Genomic DNA, 23,813 nt, shown 5'->3' on the forward strand with positions numbered 1-23,813 from the left:
TCTTATTGGCCAGGGCGTGTGTATGAGTAGGAAGGTATGCACTCCCTCAATGTACAGAAGGTGTTGGATTATGAGGAGAATTTATGTATGGTTGTTTACATGTTTCCTGGAAGAACATGCTATTCCTTCTTCCTGCGGGGATCTAAAATCTTCTTGGCAGCCAGCACTACCTTAAGGATGAACCCCAGGTGAAAACTTGCTCTCTACTTCCTCTAAACTACTTTCCAACCACAGCAGTTCAGTATCGATACACAGTTATCAGTACAGGATCAGAGCAGTTGTGAAATGTGGTACAGATCTCTCCAGGATGAGATTTTATTGCCTGCACCTGCCCAGCTCACCCAGCAGAAAACACCAAGCTGGCAAGGAGACTTCATCAGTTATTTAGCAGGCCACAGTCAGCAGCCAGTGCCAGAGGAAGAGCAGTAAGCTGACCTTGAATCTGAGAGCCGTGAGGGACACCCTGGAGAGCAGCAAGAGCAAAAGGTGCAGGAGGACGAAGGCTGCCTTGCAAATGTCCCCATTCAGCATTTGTGGCCGCATCTCTGAGCTAAGTGGAGGGAAAAAATGATTAACTGCATGGGGTATAAGGGTGTCCATAATGGAGAGATGACTTCTACAAGGAGTCTGCAAAAGGTAAAATTTCCCAGTGGAAACCAAGGGAGTCTCTGCACAATGCAATCCTTATATTGACAGTACATCAGTAACCACTCAGGAGTGAATGACTGAATCCCTGCTCCAGTCACTTGAACGTCTTGCCACAACACCTCTTTAATTTTTGGTGAGTCAAACTGGGATTTCCACTCCAAAGGTGTAAATGACGATTTGCAGATTGCCTTGACAATCCTTGTGGGATTGTAAAATTTCTTTCTATATTGCTCAGTTGTACTGAGTGTTTTTTTGCAAAACAGAAAAAACCTTGGATATATATTTGAAATAATCAAAAGTGTTGGAAACACTTGCAGTCAGTCTTCATCTATTGAATGTTAATATTTTGGGTTGAAGACACTTCTTCAGGTCTCACGGTTGAAAGGCATCAGCGTTACAGAGACCTGGAAAGGCTTGCCGATGAATCATGTGCAGCAATTAGGAGATTGAATGGTATATTCTGAATTGCAAGAACATTTGAGTCTCATTTTGTTGAGTACTGATGAAACAATATATGGAGTGTATGCATTAGGTCTGGTCACCCTGTCCCTGGAAAGATATGCTTGGGATAGAATGCATGCAATTCAGGCTTATTCCTGGGATAATAGGTTAATATGAGGGGAAATGAAGAGATGAGAGTATGCTCCTCGGAGGTGACCTTACTGAAAATCACAACATTTTTGAAGAACTTGATGGGATGATGGATTGGAGAACAAACAGCACAACACAAAAACCTTTGCAACACACACAAAATGCTGGAGGAGCTCAGCAGGCCAGGCAGCGTCTATGGAAAAAAAGTACAGTTGATGTATTGGGCTGAAACCCTTCGGCAGGACCCTGGCAGGGTGAAGGCCAGGGCACATGCCAACCTATGTAAAAAATCTTGCCCTGCACATCTCATAGAACAGCATAGCATAATACAGGGCCTTCAGCCCACAATGTTGTGCTGACCTTTTAACCTCCTCTAACCTTTCCTTCCCACATAGCCATCTATTGTTCTTTTATCCATGTGCCTAATGTATCTGTTTGCACGAATGATCAATCCCCTGGCAGCATGCTGCATGCACCCACCACTCTCTGTGTTAAAACCCACCTCCGACATCCCCTGCCTCTATATTTTCCTCCAATCACTTTAAAATTATGGCCCTTGTATCTGCAATTTTTTGCCTAGGAAAAAGATTCTGGCTGTCTACACTATATATATCCCTTACCATCTTATACACCTCTATCAAGTCACTTCCCAACCATCTTTGCTCCAAAGAGAAAAGCTCACTCAACCCCTTCTCATAAGGCATGTACTCTAATGTAGGCAGATCCTGGTAAATCTCCTCCGCACCCTCTCTAAAGCTTCTACATCCTTCCTATTAAGAGGCAAGCAGAACTGAACACAATAGTCCAAGTGTGGTCTAACTAGAGTTTTTAACAGAGCTGCAACATTCCCTCACAGCTCTAGAACTCTGACAAATGAAAGCCAGAAAAACCATACATCTTTTTAACCACCCTATCAACTTACGTTGCAACTTTGAAGGATCTGTATATGTGAACCCCAAGTCCTGCTGTTCTTTCACATTGCTAAGAATCCTACCGTTAACCCCCTACTCTGTCTTCAAGTTTGAACTTCCAGAGTGCATCACTTCACACTTTTCCAGATTGAACTCTATCCAGCACTTCCCAGCAGAGCTCTGTATCCTTTCAATGTCCCATTGTAACCCACGCGACAACCCTCTGCACTATCCACAACACCATCAACCTTCATGTCATCTGCAAATTAACCAACCCACCCTTGCACTTCCTCATCCAAGTCATTTATAGAAGTCAGAAAGAGCGTGGGTGTCAGAACAGATCCCTAAAGAACACCACCAACCTCCAGGCTGAACATCTACCACCACCCTTTGCCTTTTGAGGGCAAGCCAATTCAGAATCCATGCAGCGAAGTTTCCTTGGATCTAATGCGTCCTGAGATTATGAATGAGCCTACCATAGGGGACCTTGTCAAAAATCTTAAAATCCACACACACTACATCCATTGCTCTACCTTCATCAATGTGTTTTGTCACATCCTCAAAGTATTCAGTCAGACTCATGAGACATGACTTGCCCCTCACAAAGCCAAGATGACTATCCCTAATCAGACTGTGCTTCTCCAAATGCCCATAAACCCTGTCTCTAAGAATCATCCCCAATAGTTTTCCCACCACTGACATAATACACACTAGTCTATAATTCCCAGGATTATCTCCTGTAAACTTCTCCCCTCACCTTCAATACTCAACATCTCTATGCTGAGCAAAAGATTCTGACTGCCTACGTGATCTATCTTCAGAATCTGTCTCTCAGAGTTTTATAACCTTTCCCTCAATCTCTGATGCTCCAGATAAAATAATTGAGGTTTGTTAACCCTCTCCTGATAGCATATGCTCTTTAATTCAGACAGAATCCTGGTAACTCTTCTGCACCCTCTGCAAAGCATCCATATCCTTACTGTAACTGAATGATCAGAACTGCATACAAACTCAAACTGCAGCCTAACTGAAGTTTTATACGGCTGCAGTGTGACTTCCTGACTCTTCTACATAGTCAACACTCTGAACAATGAAGGCAAGTATGCCATATCCTTCTTTATCAGTCTGTCTACTTATGTCGCCACTTTCACAGAGCTATGGATATGAAAGTCAAGGTACTGTTAAGAGTCGTGTGTACTCTGTACTCACACTTGATGCCCCAAAGCGCAACACTTCACATTTGCCTGTATTAAGCTCATCTGTTATTTTTCCTCCTATATTTGTAACAGATCTAATCCTGCTACATTGATATTTCTCGCAACAGAGAGGATAAATGTACTTCTGTGAAATGAGTGCCACTTCTTCATATTTCGCTATATTCCCGTATTTCATTATGACATAGAAGGAAGCCATTGCAAACAACTTCACTGAGTAGATTCAAGACAGAGATCAAAAGCTGTATTTGGGAAATAAAAAGTGAATATGGGGTTAGTGCAGTTAAGTGGAAAAGATTAGCCATGATCTTTCTGAAGGGCAGAGCATGCACAAGACCCTACCTACAGTCACTCCTTTTCCTCATGTGCAGGGATTTTCACTCCTGAATGCCATCTCATGTTGTCTCTCATCCCACTGTGCACGTATCTATTTGATCAGCATATGCATGTTCCCCTGCATGATATTGGGAGACATCTCTCTATCCACTTCAGTATCTGTCTGCCCAGATATAGGATCTTGACCCAAAATGTCCTTCTACAAATTCTGCCTGACCCACTGAGGTCCTGAAGCTTTTTGTGCAATGTTTCAGATTCCAGCATCTGCTGTCTCTTGTGGTTCTGTCTTTTCAGTGGCAGACAAGGGAGTTAGTCCTGAAGGGGTGATAGTCTTCTCTGAATGCTGTGCAATAAAGCGTTGAGAATTTATAAAATTCAGTGGAGTAAAATCATTAGGAATTATATTAGTCCCATTTTAGGACTTGTTTCAAGGTGAAAACTGCCCTAACAACACTTCAATCTGGAATTCGACTAAGCTGCATTATTTTCAGAGGATATAATTGGACATTTGTGCTAAATGAAGCAAAGACATTGTGTACCAAAGATGGCTGCAAACCAGTTTACACTTAAATTCTTAAGAAAGGATTTTAATTTTAAACATATTAGTAATTTAACTTCTAATTTTTTTTCCAAATGCAAGTATTTACAAATATGGCAAACTTTTGGAACATTTATATCCCTTTATAAAAATATAGTTAAAATTATTGTTTATATATTTTTATATACACAGTATAGTTAAAAATTGATAAATGAATATAACACTCTGCTGAAGTTGAGCAATTACAAGTTTTTCAAACATAAGCATTTATGCCCCTGTTTCCTGTCATAATCCATTTAGTTTTAATTTAGTTTTACGCTAGTGAACCTACCTACAAGATGAGTATGGTTCATGTCAAGATTAAGGGCTGAATTTGTTGAGTAAACTCTATCTAACCAGCTCACATATTAGGCGTAGTCACTTAATGACAGTGGCAATTGACCAACTACTCAGAGTTTGAATCACACTATGACCACTGTGGAATTGAACTGAATTCAATGCAGTTGGTAATTTCTGAGCTGGCGATTGTACAGTTCTGTCAAGCGTTTGATTACCGTGTCCAAGGTCAAAAAGGAAAACCAAAGAAACCCAAAGCATGTAAGTGGATGAACCATCCAATAAATGGTTGTCCTGGTAACAATTCCTAGATCATCAAAGGAATAAAATTTGAATTCTGAATATGTACGACAAAAAGCATATCCAGGCAAATGAGTTGAATTGAAAAGGCAGCCAAACAGAAATGCATCTGAGGCGTCTGAGCTTCGATAACTGCAAAGGACAACACATTGGGGATATTCAAACAATCGAGACTATGGTGAAAACATATAAAAGCCCAGTCATACATTTGAGATTGTTTCTAATCCATACAGCTTTTAAGGTTCAATCCCAAGAGATGGAAATTTACACTTAATTTTCTGTGTTTTAAATGCCTATGCTTATTGTGAATCAAGTTGCCACATTAGTATAGGGAAACAATCAGATACCAAACTGTATTTTCAATATTGCCACAAGAGGAAAAAATATTACTGTACCTATATTATGGTCTGAATGTAACATCAAAAGCTCTTAAAGTGAATGTTACAGATTTTGCTAAACAGTTAAGATGTTAACAATATTTAAACTAAACTCTGGCCTTTTATGGAAGAGGTGAAAGGCATTTTCCTTACTCAGAGGGCTGTGAATAATAGGAATTTGCTCCTGTAGCAGGTCCGGGTGTTCAACCTTTAATTATATTCAAGGCAGAGATCAATAGATGTTTGGGTCCACTGAGGACCAGAGACTGTAATAGAATGGGAAGATGGATTTAAAGGTCTGAATTAGTCACAGCACTGAATGGAAGTGCAGAGTCAAGGAAGCAGTTGTACTGCCTCCCCCGTGTCTATTCATTGTCATGTTCTGTTGACATAGTTCTCTTGGTACCATGTTCATTTGAGGAGGTGGTAATATGGAGAACCACTCCACCCTCAATTTGATCAATCCATGATCCTGACCAGGTCCTTCAGCATCTCCCAGGCACTTGAGATGGTTAAATGGACTCCAGATTCTCATTCTTTACTCTTTGATGTCTGTGTCAGCTTGTCGAAATGAGTTTATCAAAATATACCATTTACTACAAAACGGTTAAAACAATTGCAATAATCTTCCACAAAATATATATTAACAATACCTGACGTTAGGGGAGAAGAATGGGAAAAGAGAAATGTCTCTTGCTACTCTTGGCAATGGTGACCTTCTGTTCTTGGTTATGGTCTGGTAGGTGCTGAACACTGTCCAGCTGCTCCCATTCAGGGAAGGATTAAAAAGCTGGACGGAAAAATGAGGAGATAATATAAATACCTTAAAGTGCTGAAAAATGTATGCTCCTCGGAACTGCAGGTCAACCCAACCTCTGCACAGTGCTGCAAATCATGACATGTCAAGCAAAACACGAGATTTAATGTTTGCTGACTTGGAGAAGGAAAACCGAGAGCACATTGTTCCACAACAGGTGTGTCCTGTTGGCTGGTCACGGAACACCACTGGCCATAGAGCTGGCCACATGCCGTACAGGCCCTTTGGCTCCTTCTCAAACTAAATAGGTGGATGCAGTAGAGCAGTAAATCTAGTTGGGAGAGCAGAGACATTTGGGAGAAATGCAATGTAAATACCTCTTCCAGAAATCTGATTTAAAAACTGCTGCTTAAAAATAACTTACATTTTCTGTGTGGGTATAATGCAGCATTAACATTGAGTGCACTAGCATATTATATTGGCATTATGGTCCCGGACTGCTAGTGTTCACATTTCAAACTGAGATTATAGTGGACACAACAATCTGACAACTTGGTTAAGGTCAGCCTCATGTTATAATTCAGAGTTTTACTGCCAAGTTAGAAAATCATAGTCATGATCGAACTACCATCAACTGAAGTAATTGTGATGTGCTCCCTGTTATATTCTCTAAATATCTGCACCAAAAATTTACAATGCTGGCTATAAGCTACATTAACTTTGGAAGCATACAATCCTTGTCATAATGTTAATGATAAAAGGGCATTCACAACATATTTATCTGTCAGTTCAATTGAGATCATCTATCTTAAATGTCAACTGCTAATTAAATCCAGCCAAAAAACAACCTTGCAGATAATCCCAGAGATCAGATCTAGAAATAAGGCAAATTTTTAGATGATTACACTTCACCAGATGCAACAGAACTGTTTTTGATTTTGATCACAATTTTCCAAACAAAGTTTAAACTCTACATAAATGGAAAAATTTCTGGGTGTAATTAGCTCACTGTTGGTTGTAAAATTAAAATTATAATTTGCTTTGAAAGAATAAGCAATATAATGCAACATTTATTCCAAGAATCTTTGCTATTGATTTTGTAAACAAAGGAAGTTGATTCAAGTGAAATAAGTTTTTGTTTGAAAGGATTTGTTGGCAAAAAAAATTGTTTGAAGCTAAAAGAAAAGTGAGTAATATAAGAATGAAGGTGCACCTGAACCCAAATATGCATCTACCTACACAATTGGTTTAGAATCCAATGCACTAGTACTATCCCTTCCAACACCCAGAACAAACACAAGTTATCACTGAATTACAAGGAAATGTGGCATAATCTAAATGAATGTTGAATTAAATCATTTAGGGAAAAAAGAATACAGTATAATTTTGGTTGAAAACAATAAGCCACAGACTTACATGAGTCAGTAGCATACACAATCACCGCAGGGGGTGCTAGAACACAAGTAGATCACAAGGACTCAAGCATACAGAAGCAGGAGCAGGCTATTCAGCTCCAAAAGCCTGGCTCAATATAATCATGGTGGATTTATGCTTGTCATCATCTCCTTTTCTGTGCCAGATACATGGATCCCCCAAATTTTCAAAAAAAATTATCTACCTCCTCTTCAAATACTTCCAGTGATCTAGCCATACAGTGCTCTTGGACAGAGATTAGAGGTTCAGTAAGTTGTTATGCACCTCAACTTTAAATGATCACTCCCTTACCTTGTGGCTATGCCCCCTCATTCCAAGACATTTGGCAGTTTCAAAGGGAAAAGAGGGTGAAATTTTCAGATAAATTCTTCTTCATTTACAGTCATAAGAAAGGGAAAAACATAAAGATAATGATACAGAGGATGAAGGAAATTACTTGAACTCATGATAATGAGAAGAACAGAACTCCTGCAAGCTCATATTCTGGGAAAAGAATGGCACTGAATCAAACAGAACAACTAAGGAAAATAACAGCAAATGGTAGAGATCTGCAATTTAAGTAGAAAATATTGGAGATTCTTCAGAAGGCATAAAGTGTAAGTGCAGGTTAATGTTTCAAGTGTGAACACTTCTTCAAAACCAGGTAGAAGCTACTGTATGTCCACTGGGTATCAACACCACCTACCAAAATATCGTGACGAATGGGCTCAGGGAGATAAACCGTAGTCTGACATATTGTAAATCAGTTCAGAAGTCCCTAGTACGCCAAAAACTTGCTCATTGAGGGCTCTGGCTTTCCTCTGTGTAGTACTGTATTACTGTCTGTCCTCCACTGACATACAAGGATGATACAGAGATGTCATCAACCACAGTTTAACTTAGTGAATTATAACCCCCACAAATAAACCTTCTGTTTTGTAATAGTTGAATCACCTTGTATTGATTCTGTCGCTTCGGTTTCTTCAGTGTAAATGGCCTACTGCCTTTATCTTCTCTTGTACCAGCCAGAAGTGTTTAGCAAGCCCAATTGTCTGTCAGAAAATAGTGTGTCAGAAAACTATTTTCAACTCCCTAACAAATAGCTGTTCCTCTGGACTAAATAACTTTTTTCTCTGCAATTGCTGCACTAATCTCCTTTGACTTCTACATAATAGTGACTTAGAAAAATAATTGCATTTATTTTCCTAATTTCTGGTTGTCTGTATTTTAATTACAAAATGTAATTTAGAGTAGTCTAAATGAGCTTATTAGAATGTTTTATTTATTGAGCAGGGGTCCCCAACACTTTCTGCACTGCAGACCGGTTTAATATTGACAATATTCTTGTGGACCGGCTGACATGTTGGGCGGGGGGGGTGTTCAAGTAGAGTTGCCAACTTCCTCACTCCCAAAAAAGGGACAAAAGTAGCAGTCAAATACGGGACACTTGTGTTACCCCGAGAAAGACTACCATGACCATGAAGCCTTGCGCGGGCACCTGTGTGAGCATGCGTGACGTGCGCATACGTGACGTGCGCATGCGTGACGTGCGCATGCGTGATGTGCGCATACGTGACGTGCGCATATGTTTATATGCCAATTTTTTCTACAAATTAGTTTTGACTTAATCTTCCCGATTCTGTTAAGTGAAACTACACTGTACATACATTATTTCTACTTTATATAGGCTGTGTATTTATCATATCATTCCTGCTTTTACTATATGTTAGTGTTATTTTAGGTTTTATGTGTTATTTGGTATGATTTGGTAGGTTATTTCAAGTTCAACAGTGCGTGACAGGGAATGAGGAAAGGTGCAACTGACTCATATCGTTTCATATCCCCAAATCATATTGTTTCCTCACGGCCCGGTAGCACTTGCTTTGCGGCCCGGTACTGGTCCACGGCCTGGTGGTTGGGGACCACTGTTATTGAGGTACTGCGCGGAATAGTTTCCTCCGGCCCTTCCAGCTGCACTGCCCAGCAACCTCTGATTTGACCCTCGCCTCATTCCAGGACAGTTTACAATGACCGATTAACCTAGCAACTGGGACATCTTTGGACTGTGGGAGGAAAGTGTAGCACTCTGAGGAAACCCATGTGGTCACAGGGAGAATGTACAAACTGCTTACGTACAGCGGCAGGAATTAAACAAGGGTTGCTTCTGTTAAGTGTTGTGCTAACCACTATGCTACATGCTGCCTTTCTAAATGTGCTTTCATATTTAAAAATAATTATATCCAGAGTCAGAGAGAATCACAGAGGTGTACAGCATGGATCCAGGCCCTTTGACCTAATGAGTCCATACCGACCACGATACCCACCTATCTAACTGCCTTTTGAATGATAACATTTTACCTGCCACAACTGCTTCCTCTGGCAACATCCATATATTCACCACCTTCTCTGTGAAAAAGTTGCCCCTCTGGTCCCTTTCAAATATTTCTCTGCTCATCCCAATATAAAGTCGCTCTCATTCTCTTACATTCCAAGGAATAAAGACCTATTCTGGCCAGCTTCTGTTAGTAACTCAAGTTCTCTAGCCCTGGAGCATCCTCATAATTTTTTCCGCATTCTTTCCAGTTTAACCACACCTTTCCTATAACCGGGTGACCAAACGCGTACCCAGGACTCCAAATGTGTCTTCGCCAATGACTTATAAATACAACAGAGTGTCCCAACTCCTGTATTCAGTGCCCTGACTGAAGAAGGCCAGTATGCTAAGCACCTTTTTCTCTACCGTCTACTTTCAATGAACTATGCACTTGTATTCATGGATTCCTCTGTTCCATTACGCTCCCTAGTTCCCTACCATTTATAATACAAGTACAACTCAGGTGTGATTTTCCAGACTGTATCACTTCACACTTACCTGCATTGAAACTCATTTGCCACTCCATGGCCCACTCCCCTAACCGATTCCCTCTGTCATCTATGATGACCCTTTTCATTATCAACAGCAACACCTAATTTCATGTCATCTTCACTTGGTGATCAAACCTTGTGCACCTTATCCAAAATCGTTTATATAAATAACAAATAATGAGGGTCCCAACACTGGCCCCTGATGCACTCCTCTAGTCATCGGCCTCCGTTCTAAGAAATAACCTTCAACCACCATCCTCTGATTCCTACCTCCAAGCCAAAAATTGATCCATCTAGCTAGCTTTCCTTGGATTCCATGGGAACAAACCTTCTAGACCAGCCTGAATTGCAAAGGTCCAAATAGATAATAACTGCCCCCCTACCTTCAATTGCATTTTTGTTACCTCTACAACAAACTCTAAAAGATTTATCAAATATGATTTTCTACACACAAATCCATGTTGACTCTTCCTTATCAGATTCTTATGTATCTAAATGCAGATAGATGTTGTCTCTCAGAATCCCTCTAGCAACCTCACCAGTGGCAAATGATAAAGTAAATGTCTCCACAAGGTCCTCTGCAATTTCATCTTCACAAAGTTTGAGTTAGGCCCTAGGGATTTATGCAACTTAGTGTGATATGGAGCTGCAAATACTTCCTCCCTGGAAATGTATATGGTCTCCAAATATACATTACCAGGGAGCATATATACATTAAAAGATATGCTGTCCAAATAACTTGTTTCATTTATCACTAGAGGAACCATGATTTTCTCCTCCATAATAACAGAGGAGAAATCTTCATTAAAAAACCCATCCATCTCCTGTAGCTTGAGACATAGCTGATGTCTACGAAGACCTACTTCCATCCTAGCCATATTTTTACTCTTAATATATCTTCAACGATTCGAAGATTCAAAGTACATTTATTATCAAAGTATGTATGCAGTACACAACCCTGAGATTCATTTTCTCCACAGACAGCCACGAAACATGGGAAACCATGGAATCCATTAATAAAAACATCAATCCCTGCATTTGCAAAAATCAATTGAGCAAATGACAACAAGAATGAATGAGCAACAAAAACCTTAGTTTTACCTGCCAGATCCATTTCATATCCTCTCTTTTCCCTCCTGGTTTCCTTCATAAATATATTCTTAGTATTGCACCCTCCCAAGTACGTCCCCCTATATATTGACTCAGGAAACCTTCTTGAATACATTCACCAATTCCACCCCATCCAAGCTCTTAACACTCTGCGTGGCCCAATCAATGCCAGGGAAATGAAAATCTCCCATTAACACAACTCTGTTATTCTTACAACCATGAGCAATTTCTCAATACACTTGCTCCACAAGTTCGTATTGACTATTGGGGAGAAGAGTTAATACAACCCAGCCAGAGTAATCCACCCCTCTTTGTTCCTAACCTACCCATATGACCTCACCGGATGATGCTCTGAGAATATCATTTCAAGGCATTGCTGTTATTTCTTCCCTTATCTAGAAGGCAACAATTCTAACTTAACACTCTATGCCTTGATGGTCAGACTGAAAAGCCCATTTTTATTTATTCATTTTGTATTTATTTGGAGACAGAGTGCAGACTAGGGCCTTCCAGTCCAATGAGTCACACCTCCCAGCCACCCACTCATTCAACCCTAGCCTCGTCACTGGACAATTTACAATGACCAATTTACCTACTAACTGGTACATCTTTGGACTGTGAGAGGAAACCAGAGCACCCAGAGGAAGCCCATGTGCACATGGGAAGAACATACAAACTTTCTTACAGAGGAACTCTAAACTCTGATGCCTTGAGCTCTAATAGTGTTGTGCTATCCACTTTACTACCACGGTGCCCATTTCCAGCGAGCTATTCTAAGACTCAAGAGTGGTGCACTTAAGTAAATTGATAGCACTTGAAACTGATATGCAAGCTGATGCATGTATGGAAATCATTGTAAGAGCTTACCAATATATTCAAATCTACTAAACACGATGTGGTTTATTGCTTGCCAACTAGAACTGTGGAAAAAGAAGCTTAAACGAAATGTCAGAAAAAATATTGATGATGGAATAAATCAAAGACAGCACCAAAGTGTTCTAACCTCAGAGCAGGTATCAGCTTAAACAATGAGGAACAGATGGTGGTTGCATTACTCATGTTACCTAACAAGAGTCAGATTTTAAGGTGTAAATTAAAAGTGCCCATATACGTGCAAACTCATCTCCTCTTGTCACGCAGTTCATTTGGAAGTCAGAGCTGTTTCTGAAGCAAGTGGCATCTAATCTTCACATTGCTCACCCATTTACATGATGGGGCCTTTCAGCCAGTGCTGTCTGTGCTGTTCAGAGACTGCTCACCTCAGTTTTTGATTAATATTCCAAGGACTTTGGTGTTGTGCCACAAACAGTTCAGTGGTCCGGGCTAATGGTTATGTTTTCAGATGCAAAATCCTATCACCTGCACTTCCTGCTCTAACAGATATTTATCCCACTCCATCACTCACAACAATCTCTACCACTCTGGACTCGTACCTATCTTTCTGTGCTCCAATATTCTTACAAATGCAAATCTCATAACACATTTCGCAGCGTTCATCTGCTACAGCTACTCAACCATAGCAGGCACCTTGCCAAAACAGATGATGGACATGACTTCTCTTTTATTGTTGGGTTAATTGGTGTGTAAACGATGGAAATGGTAGAGAACTGGTGAGAGTCAATCGTGACAAAACTCGATATTGCAATGTATCTCTGAACTAGTGATCCAGCAGGAAGGTATACTGTCACTTTATATAACAGCCCCAGTTTTGACAGTCTCACTGTACAAAATGTAGATGTTGGTTTTAAAATGGAAACTATATGTAATGAACCAAAAACTCAGGGCAAGAAGCAAAATGTAGTCTAGCTGTCAACTCCCTGGAGGACATGATCACACACAAGTTCTGTTACTGAGGATTTAGGTGAGGACATAGAGAGGAAGACACAATATCAGAGTCCTGCTGGAAAGCATATGTGAAAAGTCAAGGATTCTTGCTCCAACGTTAAATACATAACATAGAACATAGAACAGTTCAGCTCTAGATAGGCTATTCAGCCCAAACTGTTCTGCTGATTGTGATCTGACTGAAGTATAGTTTGTCTATAGTTTGCCATATCAGCATGGCGACCTTATTCATACTCTTCCAATGAAGAAAAGCCTTTACCATCTTATCCACTTTCAGTGAACTATGGACCTGTGTCTCAAGATCCTTCTTTATCGCAATGCTTCTAAAGGATCTACCATTAACTGTATACTTTCTCCTTTCAATTGACCTTCTGAAGAGCAACACCTCACTCCTGTCCAGGTTAAACTTCATCTGCTGCTTCTCTTCACATATCTGTAACTGGTCTATATCCCACTGTATTCTTCAACAGTCTTTGCAGTGTCCACAGCTCTGCTGATCTTGGTGTGATCTGCAAATTATCTTATCCACCCATTTATATTTTCATCCGAAACACTGATATGTATCACAATCAACTGAGATTCCAGCACCGATCCTTGTGGAACACCGCTGCTCATAGACCTCCAGCTAGAATAACTGCCTTCCAGCCCTGTTCTCTGTTTTCTATGGGCAAGCCAGTTCTGAATCCAATCTTGCAATTCACTCTCGAGCCCATGCATATTTATCATCTGAATCAACCCACCATGAGGGGCTTTATCAAATGCCTTACTAAAATCCATGACAATAACGTCAACTGCCTTACTCATTCAGCTTCTTAGTCGATTCCTCAAAATATTTGATCAAATTTGTAAGGAATGATGGAAAACCATACAAGTGGGATTAGTATGGGTAGTCATGATGATCGACATAGATGTAGTGGGCTATAGGGCCCGTGCCAATGCTGTACATCTCGGTGACTCCAGAAATCATTGACACTAATCTATTTTATTCTCCCCCACTCCACCCTGCCAATTGACATCGACACAGTCAGATTCTACACTCACTTATACCCTAGTGGTGATTTATGACAGCTAGCTTGCACATCTTTACGAAGTGGGAGGAAACTGGAGTGCATGAAGGAACCCCACACAGTCACAGGTGGAATATACAAAGCCCAAACTGGAAGCATACCAAAGAAACCTAGATCAGTAAAGCCATGCGAAAGCAACTCCACTAGCTGTACCTTTCTGCTGCCCCATCATACTTTGAAGATATAGGAACATATCCAGCCCGTATAAAAATCATTAGTGAAATATATAAGCTTTTGTCTTTGAATTTTGACCTTCATTTTTCACTAACTTTCCTTTGTGGGCTTAAATAATTCTATGTCCATAAAATACTCTCCTTTAAAGCATTATGAAATTATGTCAAAAAAATTGCTTCTGTTATTTTTTAGATAACTGTAACTATAATTAGCCCTTCTTAATTGTACTTGAGGAAGCAATTGGAGAAAGCCATTGTATTTGAATGGTAAAGACAAAGTGTAACTTTCTCCACAGGTGGGATGTAAGGTGCTGCATTTCTTCCTTCAGTATATGCTGGGCTGCAATTACTTTTGGATGCTTTGTGAGGGGATCTACCTGCACACACTCATTGTGGTGGCAGTATTTGCTGAAGAACAACATCTACACTGGTATTATCTCCTGGGCTGGGGTACGTATCACTTTTGAATTTTGTCACTTTAAGGGAAAGTCACAAAAAGAAAAGAAACTTCTCTTATTTTGAAAATCAAAAGAACTGGAAAATTATTACATTATTGTAATTTTTGGTAACCTGTCTACAATACCACCTACTTTAGTGTCATCTGCAAATTTACAAACCATGCCTATATATTCTCATCCAAATTATTCATATAAGTGACAAACAATGTTGGGCCCAGCACCAAAACCTGTGTCATATCACTATAGTCACAGGCCTCTAATCCAAAAAACCAAACTTCCACCATCAACCCCCTACTTCTCACCATAAAGCCAATTATTTATCCATCTCGCCAGCTTTCATTAGAGCCTATGTGATCTAACCTTCCAGACTAGTCTTTCATACAGGATTCTGTCAAGGGCCTCATGAAGGTCCATACAGACAACATCCACTGTTCTGTATTTGGCAGCCTTATTGTTTACTTCTTCATAAAGCTCTAACAGTTTTCTATCTATTTCTAAAGAAGAATATCCACCCTAGAAAAAGAGCTGTTACAGACCAATGTTCCCTTTCATTAACAAGACTGACTCTGAAAGATTGTGCTATGATTTTGTAAATGTGCTGCTGCTTTTTTTCCTTAATAGCAAAATCCGATAAATTTATTATGGAGTACAGCAGCATAATAGTTAACTTACTGAATTTTCAGACAGAGCCTTGTACTAGTAATATAGAATCAAGAGCTTGAATTTCAATATGGCAGCTGGGGAACTTAAAATCAAGTAATCAAGTAATTAAATAAATCTGTTTTTAAAAGCTTGTAAGGATAACCATGAAATTACCAGTTTGTTGTAAAAACACATGTGGTTAAATGATACCATTGATTGAAGGAAACTTGCCATACTTAAACAGTCTGAGCTATACTGTATATATCCCCAGACTCACCAATTCCATTAAATACCCTCGTTTTGATACAGAGAGGAATGGACAGTAATTGAACACATTGGCAGCGATGTCCACTACCGATGAGTTAATAAATATTAAAGAATCCAATGAAGAATTCCTAACTAACTATTTTAGTGTTTTCTGTTTCTCTTTTTCTTGAACAATCTGGCAGGCCCCTTCCATGACTTTGGCAGCATTGGAAGATTACAACCTGTCATCTCTGCAGGCTCTTCTTTTAAGACCTTAGGATGCAGGCCAGCTGGCCCAGGGGACATGTCAGCCTTCATTCCCATTAGTTTTGCTTACGTTGGTAATTATTTTAAGTACCATTCTCCTTTCTGCTGCCAGACTTTCAACTGTTTTTGAAATGCTTTCAAAGCTTTCTACTGCAAAGTCAGATGCGAAATATTTGTTAATGTTTCCATTATTTTGTTATTGTCCATTAGTGTTTTCCCAGTATATCCTCTAAGTGATCAGCCTTAACTAGTCAATTCCTCCTTTACTTTTCAGTTTTCCCTGTTGTTGTCTTTGTTCATCCTCTATGGTTTCTGTCTTTTTTTAAACCTTTTTCTCACAGATTTGACACAATTCAGCCCATTTGTTGATCCCCTGTCCTTAATTCAGCCATTAAAAAGCTCTAAAATGTTTGGTCCAATGTGCAAAATGGTCAGTAATTTGCAAGAGCGTAATTTCCATATTTATATGAAAATCATAGACACAAAGTCAAACATAAAACAGTATAGCACAGGAACAAGAACTCCAGCCCAACTATGTTTTCGAAGTAATACTACCTGTCTTCAGCTGACCCATCTCTATCTATGTTCTACATGATCATGTAGCTATCTAACTATCATGTCTACTTCCACAACCACCCAACATGTTTCAGGCATCTATCACTCTCTGTTTAAAAAAACCTACCCCATATATCTCCTTTGAACTTTGGCCTTTCCACCTTAAAGCTTTGCACTCTAGATTTTGATATTTCTACCCTGGGGAAAAGACTCTGACCATCTACCCAATCTATAGCTCTCATGATTTTATAAACTTCTACCAGCTCTTCCTTCAGCCACTGATGTGCAGAGGAAATAGTACAAGTTTGTCCAATGTCTCCTTGCAGCTACTCAGTAAATTGGTAAAATGGGTTTAATATTGCCACAGGTATCGAAGCACAGTGAAAATCTTTGTTCTGCATGCCATTCATCACATCAATACATTAAGGTAGTACAAAGAGAAACAATAACAGGATGTATAAAATACTGTTACATTGACAGAGAAAGTCCAATGCAGGTAGACAAATAGGTGTAAGGTCATGATGTGATAGATTGTGAGGACATGAGTCCATCTTACCGTACTAGGGGACCTTTCGATACTCTGAAACAGTGGGATAAAAGCTGTCTTGAGGCATATGTGTATGGTTTCTTGCTCTTGATTCTTTCGCCTAATGGGAAGGGGAAGAAACAGAATGTCAGCGTTGGGTGTGGTGTTTGCGTTAATGAGGCAGCGAGAAGAGTAGACAGATTCTGTGTAGGTGAGGATGGTTTCTGTAATGTGATCAACTGTGCTCACAGCTCTCTATAGTTTCATGCGGTCTCGGGCAGAGCAATTGGCATACGACGACGAGATACACCCAGATCGGATGCTTTCTATGATGCATCTCTAAAAATTGGTGAGGGTCAAAGAGATAATCCAAGTTCCTTTAGCCTCCTGGTGAAATCGAGGTATTGGTGAGCTTTCTTGGCTATGGCATCTATATGGTTGGACCAGGACAGAACATTGGTGATGTTCTCTCCTAGGAACTTGACTCATAAAACTCTCTAACTCTACCATTGATGTATACAGGAGTAAGTGCAACACCCCCTCCTGAAGTCAAAGACCAGCTCTTTTTTATTGTTGACATTGAGGGAAATGTTGTTGTCATAACATTGTACAACTATACTGAATATCTCCTTCCTGTCCTCCGACTCATTATTTGAAATTTGACCCACAGCAGTGTTGGTATCTATAACTTGCAGATGGAGTTAAAGCAAAATCTGGCCTTACAGTTATGAGTGTGTAGGAAGTAAAGTTGTGAGCTGAGGACACAGCCTTGTAGAGGACTAGTGTTGATGATAATCCTGGTGGAAGTGTGCCATCTATCCTTACTGATTGCAGTCTGTTGGTCAGGGTACTCTCTAAAACAAGCAGTATGGTGGTAAACCTCATCTGCACCCTCTCCAAAGTCTTTACGTCCTTCCTGTAATGGAACAAGCAGAAATGCACAATATTCCAAATATGGCCTGATCATAGTTTTATACAGCAGAAATACGACTTCTTACCTTTTATATTCAGTGCACCAGCTGATCGAGGCAAACAATCATTTGGAGGTTTTGACCTGAAACTTCAGTCCTGCTTCCTTCCCCACACTTGTGGCCTGATCTGCTGTGTATTTACAGCATTTTATTTTTTTTAAGGTTTCTAGATTCTGTAATTTAAAAAATAAGATTCATCTGAGTTGTGTAAAACAAATAGGGGACAGAGGAGGCCAAATACTCCTGAGCTTGTTCTGCCCTGCAATACAATGATCTAATCTTAGCTTTACAACCTTTTACATTCCATGCGTCAATTTTTTCATGCGTGAGTTCAGATGCGATTTTTTCACGTACGAGTTCTATATTAATATATTTTTACAAGAATTGAATGAGAGTACAAGTGTTGTATGGCACATCTGAACTCGTGAGTGAAAAAATTGATGCATGGAATGTAAAAGGTTGGCCACCCCTGCTTTACATCCACTGGCTAGCCTATTTCCATAATTCTCAAATCCCCTATGGTCTAAAAAGCTCACTATTGCAGCCTTGAATATGTTCAGCCATTAACAGTATCAAGGGAATGAAGTCACTCTAGTGTGTTGAAAATTTGAGAATGATTTGGGACTGATAACTGGAATCTACAAGTCAACAGTGATCAGAAATCAGTAAAATGAAATGCTCCAGAGAGAAAAATTAGATGAAACAGTAGAAAATAAAACAGTAGATAGTAAATTAAAATGCAAGGTGAGCTGAGATGCCTGATAAAGCAAAGCAAAATTGTCAGTATTTTAAAATTTAAAATTTAGTCCATATACCTGCTGCCCATTGTTGAAGGTTTTCATCAGCAGAACATGGACCCAATATTCCCTTCTTTATACATGCATATCCTGCTCTTCAAATAAATCATCCTTGAATTTAATATGTTAAAATTTCTCACAGTGTGGTGTTGTACTCAATGCTTTAATAATTTGGAGTTATTTTAATGAGTGAAGTCAGAATTAAAAAAAATGGTACAAGTGATATTTTACTAGAAAAATAATGATAGAGGTATAGCCTGTATTTTGCATATACATACAGATTGGAAATAATTGTTCCTCTGATTTTCCTATATGCACTAGCAGAGTGGGGTTGGGGAGGCTGTGGTATGATTTGTCACTTGAAAATCTTTATAATGTTAAATCTTCTGAAGTTCAGTGAGTGCATTCTCTAACATCTAGAAACCCCCTTTCAGGATTTCCATTAATACCAGCTGCCATTCATGCGGTGGCCAGAACAAAATACTTCAATGACAAGTAAGTTTTTCACTATTAACTCCTTTCTTCCATTTGCTCTGTCATACCTTAAAGGTACCAATAGATGCTAATAAATTCACAAACACCCACAGCATTATTGTAAGTTATCATTTCATGCAAAGTTACAAGTTTGAAATGTAAATTTGCTTTCTGGCAGATGTAAAACTGAGCAACTGATCTTGAATTGCACTGCTGGTGATAGGCATCGACTGGCTTCTGTCAATTATTTCTCCCAGTTTTAAATATTTTTTTCTTTCAAAATTTCACTGAGTAGTTCTATCTTTATTAATTAGTGCTGATATTCCTTAACTGTTGTCTCCTGAAATCTCTTATAGTTCTTCACATCAATTAAACTGTAAATTATAAAGTATATTTCATAGTTGATTAAGCTATGAATTTAGAATCATAAATGTTTACTATTGTGGTCTTAAATAATAAATTCTAGTAATTTTTCTACCATTAATATCATATATAAGTTTCCAATCCATGTTTCTCTAGCTTATTCTCCACTCCAGGTCATACTTGCTTCTACCAGTCTTCCTGGATAATTTTCACATCTAAAAGAAGATTGAAAAGCACTGTTATCACTTTCAAATGCCTAAATGCAGGGCTCTGCAAATGAGTGAGAAGAGAAAAAAAAGGAAGGAGGAAGGAAGGAGGGGAAGGGAATAGAGTCATGAAGTCATAGACCAATACAGCACAGAAACAGTCCCTTCAGCCCACCTAGTCCATACTGAACTATTTTTTCTACCCAATCCCATCGACCTTCACGTGGCCCATAGCTCTCCATACTCCTCACCCATGTACCTATCCAAGCTTCACTTAAATGTTGAAGTTGAACCCACATCCACCACTTGCACTGCAGCTCGTTCCACACTCTCACCACCCTCTAAATGATGTTCTCCCTCATGAGACCCTTAAACATTTCACCTTTCACCCTTAACTTATGACCTCCAGTTCTCAGTGGAACTAGACCTCAACCACAGTGGAAAAAGCCTGCTTGCATTTACCCTATCTATTCCTCCTGAAATTTTATTTATCTCTATCAAATCTCTCTTCATTCTTCTATACTATAGAAAATGAAGTCCTAACCTATTCAACCTTATAAATTGTGTCTGTATCCTTTCAATCTTTTTGTTGATATATTTCCTGTAGTTACGTGACCAGAAATTGGCACAATACTCCAAATTAGGCTTCACCAATATCTTATACAACACCTTATAATAGATAGAAAATTGCAGAATATGGTTACGAATAAGGAAAAGAGAAAGAATGGAATGGACATGGAAAAAGAGGAAATGATGAAAGATATGGATAGAAAAACACAAAAGAATTAAAGGAGTAGGAGAGCAGGGAAAGAAAAAATTAGTTGACATTGGTAATTGTTCCTAATGATGTTCCCCTGCAACTTCACCTTGACTGAAAGAGTTAGGATGGGAACAGTGCCATATGGTGCAGTATCTGAAAGGAGGATTGAGCTGAGTTGCCAAATTTCTGCAAAAAATGGGGCAGGTCAAGCAAATGCTAAAGGAGTTGCAATTCCTTCAAATGAGTGGTGAGTGATGGCAACACCCTGTTTACTCAGAATCATTCTGACACATGAAAAGTAAGTTCAAAGATGTCGTAGAAACTAAAAAGAAAAGTGTGCAAGCTCCAATGAAATGGACACCTGTCCCTTTAACCAATCAGCGAAGGTGTTACACAGCAGTTGACCAAAAATCAGAACTTCTGCCTTTTAAGAATGAACTGAAGTCTAATAATGTCAGAGGAAACTTATTTGGATGCTTTCATGACTTCTCCCATTCTTTTACTGTTTCCTGTGAGCATTTCAGCCAAAAGTAAACCTGCATTCTTAAAATGGTAGTAAGAATCCAGTGACAGTGGGGCACGTCACTTGCAAATTTAAGTTTAGCAGCAGGTGCTGCATTCCTATCATATCGGGTAAAATATCACAGTCATGCAGAGAGGATTATATATCAGCTGATCTGTAACGAATGGACAATGTCAGGAAATAAGGAAAAGGGGGCCGACCACAATGCTTTCCAGCCAGAGAGACTGGAAAACATTTGTTAACACAGTGTTTCTAGTGATTTGTCCATTTCTAAAAACTGAAAACCTGCACAAAACGTACCTCTATTAAAATTCTGTTATCTTCTCAACCACTCAGATAGCCTGGGATTAAAATGCACTCAGCAAACATTGGCAGATCACTTTGTCAGTACCATACCAGCATCTTTCTAAAGCTGCTCTCAAATGGTCTATTTCACTTTTGGATTGAAGCTAGCTCCAGAGACTGGAACTGAATAGTTCTGGAGGAACCCAAACAGACAACATGAGATTGGTAGCTCCACATAAGTCTGTTACTCCTCCATCACTTTGCAACTCCATAGGCTGCATTGCATTTCTTGTGTGTTTTTTTTTCATAGTGAAACAGATCTAGGCAGTCTTCCATATGGCAAATTGAATGCCAATACAGTATCTTGGACATTATTTAATTCTTCATGCTGATTTGTTTCTTTTAGGCTACCCCCTTGAGAATAAAATAATTACTTATACTCAGTTTCAGGAAAATGTTTCATTCTTGTCTCATGGGATTTTCTAGTTGAAAACCTCTTTGTTTTGTAACTATTATTCATTTCACTGTGTGTCCAGCCATGAGTCAGTCCCTCCTGTATTCATTTTGTGGACAAAGTGCTTTCATTGAATTATAAAATCAATCATAAGTGGATGAAAAAGAAAAATGAATCTTTTCTAAAACTGATGAATAATATTTTAAAAAGTACTGTTTTCTTTGAATACCTGCCAACATTTGAAATCCAGTGAAGCAGCTACTGTGGCTTTGAGTGGATCAAGCTCAAAGATGAATGCAGTTCAGCAGGGTTCAGCAATCACCAACACTTTATACATCTTACAAACTACTCAGGCTGTTGTCTGCTGTGTTATGTGCATTATGGTGTCCACCAAAGTATTTGTCCAGAAAAAGAATTTCAGCTGTATACCTAAATACTGAAAGACTCATTGATATCACAGATTTGTTAAAAACAATTGAATAAATGCATGAAGGGGAATGAAAGAGATAGATATTTTGATAGAGTTAGAGAAATTGGAGTTGGGCGTAATTGTGAAGAGTCTGTCATAGGCTGCACTGCCAGATATAGGTTCAAGGTATCCTGGTATGCTGGTTCCTGAGGCCCAAAAGTATATTGATGCAGCCAGCAATTAGGAGCATTATGACACTGGTTTACATTGAAAGGAGGCTGGTATACAGAAATAAGACTTACTGAAATTGCACTTCATGCGTGCAGTTTTGATAAACTCGTGTCAGAGTCAGTACATTGTTGATTCATAAGATTGATAGCAAGGTTGAGGGAATTGTATAAAAAATGTTGAGTAAAATTGTTCTGTCCTAACTAGAGTTTAGAAGAAAGGGAGGTGATTTTACTGAGAAATGCATGAAAATGTTTGGCAGGTACCTGCTGAGCGCCAGATTCCTCAAAATGGAGAGTCTCAGAGTAGGGGTTGTCTATTAAGGAGATAGAGGAGTATAATTTTGGCAATCTTTAGAATTTTTTATGTTAGAAGTCTGTGAATATATTTAGCTTTAAGGTTGATGAATGTTTTGACACCAAGAGTACCGGAGTATACAGTACATACATTGGGTAGGAATGTGGATTTGTGGCATCAGCCAACTTACTGAGTGGGAGAGTGGGCTTAGAAGACCCACTGTGGCTCCTGTTTCTTCCATTTAGATTTATAGTGAGACTTGAGAACAGAAAGGTCTACAGAAAGTGGTGGATTCAGCCTAGTCCATCACAGGCAAAGCCTTCTCCATCATAGAGCACACTTACAAGGAGCACTGCCACAATAAAGCAGCATTCATGATCAAGGATACACATCATCCAGGCCATGCTCTCCTCTCACTTCTACCATTGGGCAGATGCTGCAGGAGCCTTAGGTCCTACACTACCGTGTTCAGGAACAATTATTACCCAACAGTCATCAGGCTCCTCAATCAGCATGGATAACTTCACTCACTTTGACACCGAACTGATTCCACAACCTATGGACTCACTTACAAGAACTCCATAACTCAGCATTATTTATTCATTATTTGCATGAAACGTCTTCCTTTGGACATTCGGTCTTTGTTAAGTATGTTTTTTTTCATTAATTCTATTCTATTTTGTTATTTTCCTGTAAAGGCCTGCAAAAAAATGCATCTCAAAGTACTATATGGTGTCACATACATAATTTGATAATAAATTTACTTTGAACTTTGAAAAGCTGAGTAATGTTGTTCCTTTTGAACTACTAATATTGCAAGTGCTACATGAAATATTCCTATGTTATATGGCAAGCTAGCTATTTGAGAATT

The 23,813-nt window shown here is 39.2% G+C and overlaps 1 protein-coding gene across 4 annotated transcripts in view; it reads left to right on the forward strand.

Moving 5' to 3' along the window:
• Nucleotides 1-23,813, forward strand: part of calcr (calcitonin receptor) — a 277,766-nt gene that overhangs the window by 201,213 nt on the left and 52,740 nt on the right. For all 4 annotated transcript variants that reach the window (XM_063042335.1, XM_063042333.1, XM_063042336.1 and 1 more), the window contains 2 exons: nucleotides 14,778-14,931; nucleotides 19,378-19,438. In XM_063042335.1, the coding sequence (XP_062898405.1) occupies nucleotides 14,778-14,931; nucleotides 19,378-19,438 (215 nt within the window). The remainder of the gene's footprint in view (nucleotides 1-14,777; nucleotides 14,932-19,377; nucleotides 19,439-23,813) is intronic.

Source organism: Mobula hypostoma, chromosome 3, assembly GCF_963921235.1.
Source record: "Mobula hypostoma chromosome 3, sMobHyp1.1, whole genome shotgun sequence".
Taxonomy (NCBI): Eukaryota; Metazoa; Chordata; class Chondrichthyes; order Myliobatiformes; family Myliobatidae; genus Mobula; species Mobula hypostoma.